This window comes from Melanostigma gelatinosum (genome assembly GCF_949748355.1).
Source record: "Melanostigma gelatinosum genome assembly, chromosome: 23".
Lineage (NCBI taxonomy): Eukaryota > Metazoa > Chordata > Actinopteri > Perciformes > Zoarcidae > Melanostigma > Melanostigma gelatinosum.
Genome location: NC_136656.1, coordinates 1,098,493 through 1,111,001, shown reverse-complemented (window position 1 = coordinate 1,111,001; position 12,509 = coordinate 1,098,493). Strand labels below are relative to the sequence as shown.

Sequence of the window (12,509 nt, the reverse complement as noted above, 5' to 3'; positions counted from 1 at the left end):
GTGTGTTCACCACATTTATGGACCATAATCGAGTAAACGTTTCCGTGTAAGTGTTGAGTTTAAAGTAAAGTTGATGTGAGAGAGAGAGAGAGACGCAGCGCTGTAACTACGTCTGAAAAATAAAACTTCTCAAACTTTCCACGAAGTGTCTGTTTGAGTTCATAGAGGAAGATTTTAGAGGAAGATCAAATACAACCTTTCATTATTAAAGACTACTTTGGTATTTTTTTTTAAACTAAGCTAGCAATCCACTTCCTGTTTACAACGTCACGCGCATGCCCAGTGCACGTTAATGGTCACGTGCTGTCCGCCTTCAAAGGCTGCCGTGTGGATGCAGATCAACTTGAGAATAATGCTGAAAACTCCCGTGTGGATGGAGATCGGTTCTATTTGACAACTCTGCATCCAAGAGACACGGACTAGTGTGGACATGGCCTTTGACTACGTCATCTTTGCAATGACCGATGATTTAAAATGTTACAGTTGTGGGAAAGAAGGACATATGAGTTTGTCCAACTGATTTCTATGCGTGTGAATGCTGTGCTTCATTTTTTAAGGGACCTGGCAGCAGCAGCAGCAGCAGCAGCGTGACCGCCATGCAGACACAACCGGGCGGAGCTGCAGGCACTCGGTCGGGCGGAGCTACAGGCGCTCGGTCGGGCGGAGCTGCAGGCGCTCGGTCGGGCGGAGCAGAACGATCTCCACCGGGTGAAGCTCCAGGATCTCAGGTGAGCTCTTATGTCATCTTCTGTCAGGTTCATGAGTTGACTGAAAAATAAATACATTTGGAAGATTTTGAGATGGTTTAAGGATAAATAATGTTTGAGTATTGTTGTGGCCGATCCTTCAAGACGTCCTTATGCCGTGTTCACACCAAACGCGAATTCATCGCGCCGCATATTCGCGTCATTCGCGCCGCCGGCCTCGATGGGGACTATTTGTGTTCATTCGCGTGAATCGCGCTGGACGCGCCGGAGAGGGGGCGGGGCTTATCGCCCTGAAAGCCGTTCAACTGTCCGCCATTAACCATGGAAAGAATAACCTGTATTTCTGCTTAGTACGTGTTGTGGAAGTCACAGATATCACGGGAAACTAAACGCCGTCATGCCTGTGTCTAGCAAGCCACATGCCACTGTTTACTACAGCTGTATGACGACAAAATAAACTGATTGGCTGTGATTTAACGGCAATAAACCGACAAAAAGGGACTCCGAAATAACTACGTAATGATGCCGATTTGTAGGTTACTGGTCTTCTCAATGGAGCTCTGATGGATCGGTGCTAGGCTATGCTAACATCGTAGCAGCTCCACCAGCACTCAATAACGTCACGTAGACGTAAATACGGCAGCGTCTATTTATTGTTTGTACCGTATGGTTTACACACACACATGCATACACATAGTTTGGTCCGGTCTCTGTTGATATGAGGTATGAATTGTTTTATTCAGAAAGTTATTTTTACAATGTATCTTTTATAATTTGTTTGTTTTGATGTTACCAATTCAGCTAAGTTAAATTCTAATTTTTTTTAAGTGTAAAAAGCTGCCGCTTGTCTTTCCATATTCAACAAGGTGTGTTCAATGATTGTGGTATCCTGCTGACAACGCCAAGACAACAAGAGGTGTCAGAAAGTAGACACTACTCAGTTTCTAGGTTACACTGTCACCAACTGTTTATCTTTGGAATAACCTGAAACCACGAGTAGCACTTTGTGTCACGTCACCCATCTTTACACGCATGTGTGCGTTCTCATGTATGAGCATCAGACGCAAACAAAACGAGGTGGTCAAAAACTCCACAGGGTAACCTTTTAGTTCAAATCTTTGTACCAGTGAAGCGAAATCCTTTTCTCATTTTGCAGACTGACACACGCAGCAAAGTGAGAGTGAAGAAGGAGAACGATGGCGACTCCACGGTGAGTACACTGATGCACAAAAAGTCTGCATTTTCATTTCATCAACAAGGACATTTTAACTGTTGTTTTCTCACTCTGGTTTCCTGCAGGGTGAACATTTACATCGTTTCACCGTGAAATGCAGTCCTACCGACAACAAGCAATACAGTATTACCTGTGATCGACCTCGCACAGTGCTGGAGGCGATAAAATCGAGTTTAGAAAATGAGCTGAGGCCTAATGCAAACATTGTGATTCAGTTGGGTAAACGGGATAAGGAATTCACTGTCGCAACACATTTCCCTTGTTCTTGTATCCGTGAAGGTGAATCTCTCGTCATATCATATGAATCAGAAAAGGTTGAAGAGGCCCAACAGATCAAAACGGTGCATTCAAGAGACGAGTATTCTGTCTTCTTCATTGACACAGTGGGAGGACTATTCACCAAACAAAAAAAGCTTTTTATCAGCAATGCGGTCAAACAGTTCAAGTATCTGTGTGTCTATGGGGAGAAGGGGATGACTGTGGAAGAGGCTCTGAGAACAGACGGTCGCTTCATCGATGGTCTTAGAAACTTCACTCTGACTGACAATAAGAATCCAAGCTGTTTCACTAAATGCACAGAAATAGTTGACAACCTCGATGGAAAAAAGTTCAAGATACGTCTTCCACGAAACAAGAGATCAAACGAAAGCATGCAGGAAACCCCGGGTGCATCAGATATCTCACAACAGAGACGTGAGCGTGACACGGCAGTCTTAGAGGTCCTACAGCAGAGAGGAACCAGTGTCGGAGCAGCAGTGGCAAACAAAGACAAACATGTCAACACTGAGGAGATATATAGAAAACTGTGTGAGCAGTTCCCAGGTCTGAAAGCACTGATGGAGAGTAGATTCCCTGATGATTCTTATCAGAAAGCACTGGAGCTGAGGAGGGAAGACTTTGGAAAGATCCAGCGCTTATTCAATCAAGTTCACAGAGTCAGGAAGCTGATTGAACTGGGAGAATCAGTTTGCAAAGTGGTTGTTAGGAATGTTATTCAGGGAACGGGCTTTGTGCTGTTTGACAACTTCATCCTGACTAACGCACACTTATTGAAAGATTGTGTAGAAGGAGGAAAGCTGAAGGAGGGTATAGATGTGTATTTTTTATTTAACTATGAAGATGCTGAGCCGCACACAAAGTACTACTACTTTCAGCTGGCTTACCGTGACATCTGCTACAGTGAGGCTGAGCTTGATTATGTCATACTTGAGATCAATCCTCAGGGCCAGAAATGCAACCAAGCAACACAAACAACACAGATCAAGGTGCCACCAGGGCTCCTGCAGAGATTTGGTCCAATGCCTGAGAATGGTGAAGCCTGTATTATTGGTCATCCAGCAGGACAACTGAAACAAATGGATCCAACATGCATCATTGAGAAAGAGAAGCGGGAGCAGGCTGTCCATGATCATCTACAGCCATACAAAGACAGTATTTTCACTGTCTGCTCAATCACTCACCTTATCAAAAAGCAAGGCATTGACGACATCATGATTAGTGGAAACAAAGCAGACAAAGTAGTGACCTACAACACTTTCATGTATCACGGCTCTTCTGGCTCTCCAGTGTTTGATGCTCATGGTCGAGTGTTTGGTTTGCACACCGCAGGATTTGTCCATGGGTTTCCAAACCATCAAGAAAGTGTGATAGAGTTCGCCCAACCTCTGCTGACTATATTTAAACACTTTGTGAGTCAGCTGAAGCAAAACAGAAAATGGGTGCTGTTGAAGAGAGTTGCGAAAGAAGCAAAGAGAAACCCACACCTGAAGGATGTACTGAAGGCAACTTCCACTGACGACCAAGCAGAGAGTGACGACCCAGAGGACACCTCCGAGCCAATGACATTTTAACATGTAATTAGGGGCTCCTGCAGGAAATTGTCATAACCCACCTGTCCAGTGGATCATATTACGAGTTGACATTTTCATGATTCCTAATTTGTGCCTGTTCTTTTGTACAGATTTTTCACATATGCTGGAAATGTATCCCCTCCAGCTATAATGTGTTTATTTGAATGAGTACTTTTAACTGTAAACTCGCCTCTTACGTTTTGAGGAAAGTGCATTTTATCGTGGATTACGATTGCTGTTGATGTATTTCAAATAAGTTTCAAGCTGAATCTGCTCTTGGCCCCACTGGCTTGTGTTGTCACCATAACAACCAACAAAAATCGCCATTTTCTTTTGTACTTGTCAGTGACCACAGAACACAGCTCTACTCCTATTCTAGTTCTATGGCTGCATTGGTTATTTTTGTAGTGCATAAAACAATTACTCTCCCAGTGACCGACTCGCTAAATCCAACTTTGTTTGTCAACTCAACACATTTTTATGCTCCACTTTCTTGTTTCTTTTAAGTGTATTTTCGAACATAGTGAACTGGATGACATGTTGGTTTCTTTAACCAGCTACTGTAAATATAGCGTCCCCTGTGATGGGGAACGGGGTGTAGTATTGTTCATTGTTCGTTTCTTTTATATCATTACTTCTGTATCCGAGCCTTACTTAAGAGCCGTGGTGACCGAGCCTTTGAGGCAGTGGCCCCGTGGTGACCGAGCCTTTGAGGCAGTGGCCCCGTGGTGACCGAGCCTTTGAGGCAGTGGCCCCGAGGCTCTGGAATGCTCTGCCTGCAACTCTGCGCCTCGCAGATACTGTGGATACTTTTAAAAGCCAGCTCAAAACCCACCTGTTTAGGCTGGCGTTTGTGTAAAAGTAAACCCATGTCCTAGACCTGCTCTTAAAATACGTTTTAATTTTTATTTAATTTTTTATTATTTTTAATTTTATTTTTTAATTTTCTCTGTGTCGATAATTCATTGACCCTTGGGTCACATTGTGTTTTTATGCTTTTAAATGTCTGTTCTGTTAAGCACTTTGTGATACTACTGTCTGAAAAGCGCTATATAAATAAAATTCATTCATTCATTCATTACTGTGTTGTCTTTTTGGTATTTGTTTTACCCATGTGACCTTCAGCCTTCTGATGTATTCTGTTTACATTATATTAAATGTCACTCGTTTGATTCTCTTCTCAGTCATCAATTTGTATTATTGTTGTTCCCAACAACCCTAACTTAAACAATAATGTTGGTCCTCACAGCTGTTATCTTTCCTGATTTCATTTCATTTTCAAGTGCTGCAGCTTCTTAATGTTCCCAAAATCAGTTTCACGTCCACTGAGACGTCCTCAGGTTGTAACAGCGATCACAAGCCAACAGCTTCCCCAAGTGACCATCTCACCACACTACCAGCACATGAAGCTGCAATACACCTTTACTTTTAATGCAAGTTTGAGGTCTATTCTAACTTTTAATTGATTTAGATAATTATGAAGGGTGGTTGATTGTCGTGCAGTTTAGGCAAAGGTGTGTTTTTCTCAATCTTTAAGGTTACACATATTAAATGCATTACAAGTTTTAAAGGATTTTATTAATTAAAATAATGTATTACTAAAAAGAAGACAATGGGATCTATGTTAGGCAAACTATTTTATTTTGTCATTCATCAGCTGTTTTCTATTACATCATTATTTGAACAAAGTTGAGTTGATCAAACCCTTAAATCTACAAAGGGTGGAAGAAACCAGTCTTTCTCTCTCAGTCATCCTCATCTTCCTCTCCTCTCAAAGCGTGGCGGAGTTTCCTCCAGAACTCCCCACTCCTCTCCTCCTCCTGAGGCCACTCCAGGTAGGTGCTGGAGCTCATGAGTTTGCGCAGCTTGCAGAAGCGTTTGGGGATGTCGTCCTTGGACAGCGGTTCCAGCAGGACCAAGATGGCCGCGTCTCCGCCAGCACTGCCATCGAACAGCTGGAAGTGGGAGAAGTCCAGCTCGTAGCGGCACCAGTCCGACTGGACAAAATTCTCAGAGAGGATGAAGACGGTGTGCCGGCTGCGCTCCATGGCGCTCATGATGTTGTCCACAATCCAGTGTCCAGGAAGGAAGTCCCGCTTGTGGAGGCATAGGGTCAGAGGTCGGGGGGCTCTGTGGTTCACAGAGTCTTCATCGGTCTCCCTGGAGTATAAACCACAGAGAAGGTAATGTTTTAAACTGCGCCATGTTTGGTAAATATCGCATGAAATTTATTGGAATGGTAATTTGCCAAAAATGTGAAATTTCCAAAAGTCTTTTAATTAAAAGTTGATGTGGGCTCTGCTCATCGTCTTGTGCCAAACTAACTTTTTTACGAAGGTTCACTGAAATCTGGTAAGTACTTTTTGAGCTTTTGAGATACCCTGCTAACTAATAAACAAACGGTAGAACGTTATTATGTTTTAAACATATCGATCAACATTACCGTGGCTCCTCCAGCTCAGGAACCAAGAAGTTCTCCACCCAGCTCGCATCTCTCTCGCTGTAGGACACAAAGGCGTCGTAGGAGAGCAACTCCTCCGTTTCCGCTCCATCTCTGCGTTGCCGCCGTCCCCGGGAGCTACGCTTGGCCCTCAGCCACACCCACGTCATCTTGAGGTACCAGAACGCATGGAGGCGCCACAGCAGGACACACACCAGTATCCCTACAGCCAGCGCCACCCCACAGCTCACGGACACAAACAAAACCCGGTGGCACACGACAACAGAGAGTTGGACTCGACCCACCGGTTCCCCCTGCAGGTAGAGAGGAGAGTCGCAGACGTAGCTCTCCTCTCCATCTGTCAAATGCACGCCTCCACCTCCTTGAACGGCCGACTGGAGGAAGTGGACAAAGTCACAGGAGCAGACAAATTTGTTCTGACCCGCCTGGAGGTCCTGGAGCCGCCTGTACGACTGGAGGTCCGAACTGTCGAACATGTTCAGGGTGTTCGACTGTGGGAGAACACACTGGGGTCACACTGGGGGAATACAAAGAGGACTGGAAGAAGAAATGTATGAATGAGTGATTGGTCCTTACCTGTATTGTCAGTGTTTGCAGATTGGGGAAAAGCCATCCAGGGGGCAGCCTCAGTAACTTATTCCCAGAGAGGTGGAGCTCTCTCAGGGCAGGCAGGATCAGGGTGAAGCTCTTGAGGTCGTTGTTACTCAGATCCAACACCTGTATGTGATAAAGCACAAGATAAAAGTGGTGTTTGCTGCAGTGTGTGTGTCAGGTCGACTGTCGGGATTACTGCTACATGGTCCACTTTCAGTACCTCCAGAGTTGCAGGTAGACAGGGGGTGATGGTAGTAAGTTTGGCCCTGGAGATGTTGAGGTATCGCAGGGTGAAGGGCCAGGAGCAGCCCTGGGGCATGGAGCTGTATCCATTCCGGCTGATGTCCAGGTGGGTCAGTTTGGAGAGCTTTGTCACCTGCCGGTTCATCGTGGACAAAGACTGGACAGCAGAGAAGACAGAGGCAGACGAGTCTTCAGGAAGCAGGTATTCTTCTCCAAATCTTTTTTTTTTACGTATTCTTGGATTCATACTTTATTGGCACCTCAGTGATTTTACTTGTGATTATCAGTTTACTAGTCAGTAGGAGTACTACTCCTTTGTGGTTAAACAACACATTGTCTCTCAAGTGCCGCTAGCTGGACTTCTTTTTAGCTAGAAAGTATGAATTAACAGAAAATCCACAAAAAATAAAGACAGTTTTTTATAGTTTCACAAAGGCACCTTCAGAGCGTTTCCGCTGAGGTTTAAAACTCGGAGGTCCTTCAGAGTGCCGTCTCCGTCGCACAGTGTCTCCACCAGAGTCAGGTCAGTCAGCAGGTTGTCGGACAGGTCCAGGTACTGCAGGTTCACGAGCAGGCGGGACGTGAGACAGGGCAACACAAACACCTGAGGGTAAAAGGTCTGACTTTAAAATCACACTCCTAATTTCAATCTTACAATCGGGACTCCTTACTCCAGCTATGTAGTGGATTGATGTAGCTATCGCATGAGACAGATAACACCGTCCTCACCTGACTGTTTATGACGGACAACTTCCTGGGGTACTGCAGCAGAAACTGCAGCCCCAGAAGGGAGGCAAACTGAAAGACTTTCAGCACTTTGGCATTTCGTAGGAAGAACTCGTCAATGCTTTTATGGTCTGTCCATCTGGCTCGCTCCCACCTAACACCAACAGAGAAACAACAAACCATTAAACTACCCAGTAGGTACGTACATTCACAGCTCGTTCATGTTTCTGCCGGGCTGCTGATTGGTTGACTAAACATGCTGCTTCTTCGCCTGAACACTGGTGTTCATCAAATGAGACGAATTAAGGCCCGTCCCAAAAAGTCACTAGAACTGTCGCTAGGCGCCTTTTGACAAAAAAGTCTCTAAATCTAGCAAGTAAGTTGGCGTCACTGAATTTGCTAGATCGTGCTGCCGTGCTGGTTTCCTACCTGCCCTCGCCTGTCATTGTGACGCCGTCCACGAACAAGGAGGTCAGCGGCGCCCCATCTACCGCCACCAGGAGGTCAGCCATGGCCTCATCGGACACAGAAAGGTTGCGTAAGGTCATTTTCCTGAAGAGTGACATCATAGAGGAGCGACTGGTTGGTTTGTCTGCCAAACCGATTTTACATTTTTACACCCAAAAAATGTATAACTCCTTTAAACTTCCCCTGTTGATTACATTCATTAAGACAATTGTTTTTCTATTACAAATGTACTGAAATGTTGCATTTAAATATCTCAAATCTCAAATTTGATCAATGCTTCCTAGTTTGACAGTTTGCTTGCAGTGATTGACAGCTGCGTTAGAGAATCCCTGACTCTGATTGGGTGTTTTCCTTCAGGCACTAAGAGAAGGCAGAGGAACCTGACTGTTTTCACAGATTGTCTGTCCCATGTACTACTGTCAGGATATAGTGACAGTACCGCTGTACAACCGAAGCCGTAACTCATTGAAATGGAGAAAGTAGAGGAGTAAGAGGTACATGCTGGTGACTGCTAATATACTGTACATTAAGAGCATTGCACTTATTTCTCTTCATTACTTTTCTCTTATGTTCAGGCACTTTCTTATTATTGAGAGTTTCACACTCATAATTACCACATCGACTGCCCTCTCAGCCCTATCATTGTGTTCATCAGTGCTTCATTAGGAATTCTGCATGACCGCGAGTATTAAAGAAAAAGAGACCTGACTCTCCTCCTGGCCACCTCTCGGGATGGCTGAACAGACTGATTCCTCATCAGATGGAGATCTTCCAGAATGAGCCACGTCTCAGGGTATGACACGTCCCCGAGCACAGCCGAGGCTAAGGCTACGTTCGTTAAAAATGGACCGCGGAGGCTCAAAGTGACACGACCCAGCGGCCAAACGTCCGCTAGAGTACCGGTTTCATACCTGCAGAGAGAGCGAGAGAGACAGGAGAGGTTGAGTGGAAGATGGGGAATAGTAAGACCTTTTAAAGGGAAGGACAGACTGTGGCTTCAATATTCAGTGCTTCAGTCTTTAGTCCTTACATTTACAACTGCAGCAAAAGTGCCCTCTTGGATGCCCCTCTGGTTGATAAAACATGAAAAACAGCCTTCTACGATGCCCTTCCATCAGAGAAAACATGATGAAGTGCCCTTTAGAGTGCCCATCCAATGGAGAGAATGTGATAAAGAGCCCTCTAGGATACCCTTCCATTGAAGAAAACCTGATGAAAAGCCCACTAAAACGCCCTTTCAGTGAAGAAAACGTGAGGAAGTTCCCTCTAGGATGCTCAGTGGAGAACACATGGTGCGGTTCCCTCTAGGTGGGATGTTCGTCCAATGGAAAAAGCGTGATGAGGTTCCCTCCAGCGTACTCTCTGCATGCTGGTGCCCCACCGCATGGAGCCGATGCCCTTTTAATATTTTGACACCAACCTTATATTTGATCTTGCTTATACGTTTTACTTTCCCTCATCATCTGCATTTATAATCAATTTGCTTAATGTGGATAATGTGATGGTATCACAAATGACAGGGCCGAGAGGATAACCATATGAACCACATCAAATTTGACTCTTCAAACTCCTGAATCAGCTGCATCAGCTCTTATCATGTTTTGGTATTTTATGTTATAAAACATGTGAATCAATTCTATTTGAAGTGGCTACACAGTCAAGAATGTTCTGTGCTGTCTGCCAGTGTAATATATCTATACATACATACATACACATATATATATATATATATATATATATGTGTATATATATATATATATATATATATATATATATATATATATATGTGTATATATATATATATATATATATATATATATATATGTGTATATATATATATATATATATATATATATACATACATTTCTTTTCCTTTTTAGGACATTTGACTCTCGTGCAACAACACAAACACACACAAACAGTGTCAGTCCTTCACCTCGTCAGGTTGTTGGCGTGCACAGTGAGCTCCTCCAGCTGAGTGACTCCAGACAGATCTCCTCTCTTTAGCTCCTCCAGAGCAGGACCTCCAAACCCCAGCCTCCTCAGCCTGACCAGCCTCTGAAACACTGGAGGAGAACCCAGGCAGCTGGAGGACACAAGACACACAAACCACAAACATCAAATGTGATTATCATTGTCACTGCTCGCCCTTTGAACTGTAACCTGAGTGCTGTACCTGTAGGGGTTGTGGAGCAGGTTGAGCTCCTGTAGAGCTCCTAGCTTGCTGAACCATCTGTGGTTGAGAGCAGTGAGCTGGTTGTTCGATAGATCTAGCTCCTCCAGGCTCCACAGAGAGTCAAACGCTGACGGATGGATCACAGCTAGTTTGTTACCTGGAGGACAGTAATATCGACATGTAAAAACATCCAGCACTCTAGGCGTTCCACAGGGTTCAATCAGTGGACCACTGATTATCATCAATTCTCATTGATGTTATTATTGTTGCAGTGATGCCTGGCAGAGAAGATCCTTCTGGCTAAGGAGTGCAAGCGGTGTTTAATTCCTCCACGTTTGAGTCTGTGCCTCCTCTGTGGTGGAGATGAACATAGAGATGGACACAGAGATGGTGCTGCTTGTCTTCTCCACCTTGTCCTCTGTGTTTACTCCGATGTTTACTTTTAAAAACCCCGACAGCCTCTAGATGGCAGAGTCAGCAGGAGGAGGGCTAAAGAATCCCTGTCCTTATGAGTGACTCAGTCATATGGCATCATTGTCCAATGTCAATTACAAAAAGTAGACTACAGCCAGTGTGTGAAATAGGGGGCTCTAGGGGGGTCCGAGTGGTATCGGGGGAGATGGGTCCCCTCGATTGCCATCAGGTATTTCACACACTGACACCACTGGAAACATGGTGGACTCTGTGACGAGGACCCGCTCCCTATGTGGATGTGAAGGGCTCATCCTAAGCTCACGAAAACACAAAGATTCTGAGTTCCAGGTGATCATACGCTAATGAAAACAGTGATGAATGTTCGATTACATTTCTGCTAGTAGATCCCCTGAATCCTCCTTTGACTTTAACTGCAGTTTCTAAGCTCATTCTTGACCTTTGGCACAGCAAAACAGGGAGGAGAAGTCCTGAGCGTGAACATCTTCAGTTCCACCACGACCGATGAAGACCATGTGAGATGATCAAAAGCTCCAGAACAGCTGCTGAATGGAGCTTGGAGGTAAGATTGTTTTGTCATTGATATTATAATTCATACATCTCAAAACCTTTTATTCATTATTATTAGCGTTAAATGTAGTCAATGTTATATTTAACGCTAATATAATTAATAAAAATCAATTCATTTGTACATTAATGTTAAACTAATGGTAAATGACAAAACAAACTTACCTCCAACATATATATATATATATTTATATACATAAATATCAATATACATATATATAAATATATATATAAATATAAATATATATAATATATAATCTTGTCAAAAATAGTCTGACTAGTAGAGTAGAAATCCAGTTCAACACAAATATTGTCATAAAACGTGTCCTTAAGTAAACTAACATGGTGAAGAAGTGAATCTGCTGCTCGTGCGTCATGTTTTACGACAGAAGCCTTTGATCTATCCTTCTCTCTGTTAATCAACGTTACCATGGAGACTCAGAGACCCCAGCCTCGCGTGTCCCGTCAGGTCGTCCCCCGTCACCACGGTGATGTCGTTGAAGGACAGGTCAAGAGTCAGGGCGCCGGCTGGTACCGCGGGGACGCGGGTCAATCCGCCGTGGGAGCAGTTGCAGAAGAGTCGCAGGTCGCAGCGATCGCAGGACGGCCTCTGACCCCAGCACGGGGCGAGGGGGAGGAAGAGGAGGAGGAGGAGGAGGAGGAAGGTGGAGTGAAGGTTGCTCAGCTGTCCCATCCTGCAGGGAAGGAAAGCGACCGAGTGGATGAACAGAGAAAGTGAACGAGCATCAAGAGGAGAGACACGCAGAGTGAAGGAAACTCAGGGAGGAACTCTGGTTTGACAAAAGAGGAAGTCTTTAACATTCATTACGACTCTTATAAACCTCCTGTTCAACGCTGGGGCACGTTAGTGGAGCAGCCATCAGATGAGGGTCTAAAAACGTTATTATCATTATTATTTACTATTTGTTCTTATTTGTTACATGTTAGAAATAAATGATATATATATATATTTTATTATATATATATATTTTATGATATATATATATATATATATATATATATTTTATGATGTATATATATATATATTTGT

General features: G+C 44.0%; 2 protein-coding genes across 2 annotated transcripts in view; one reads left to right on the top strand and one right to left on the bottom strand.

The window, feature by feature from the left end:
* The window catches only part of LOC306796742 (serine protease FAM111A-like), a gene marked incomplete at its 5' end in the record, with an annotated part of 6,249 nt that extends 1,419 nt beyond the window's left edge, over positions 1-4,830 (top strand). Inside the window, 3 exons of the mRNA XM_079295813.1 lie at positions 558-728; positions 1,864-1,917; positions 2,007-4,830. Of these exons, the coding sequence (XP_079151939.1) occupies positions 558-728; positions 1,864-1,917; positions 2,007-3,791 (2,010 nt within the window). The 3' untranslated portion in view covers positions 3,792-4,830. The remainder of the gene's footprint in view (positions 1-557; positions 729-1,863; positions 1,918-2,006) is intronic.
* A 706-nt stretch (positions 4,831-5,536) lies between these two features.
* LOC306796741 (toll-like receptor 2 type-2) lies at positions 5,537-12,152 on the bottom strand (the record flags this gene model as incomplete). Its single annotated transcript, XM_079295812.1, has 11 exons — positions 5,537-5,951; positions 6,235-6,743; positions 6,829-6,969; positions 7,067-7,246; positions 7,529-7,693; positions 7,819-7,969; positions 8,245-8,367; positions 8,988-9,194; positions 10,220-10,369; positions 10,460-10,616; positions 11,888-12,152. The coding sequence occupies 11 exons, from the start codon at positions 12,150-12,152 to the stop codon at positions 5,537-5,539; spliced, it is 2,463 nt and encodes an 820-aa protein (XP_079151938.1).
* Positions 12,153-12,509: the final 357 nt, after the last annotated feature.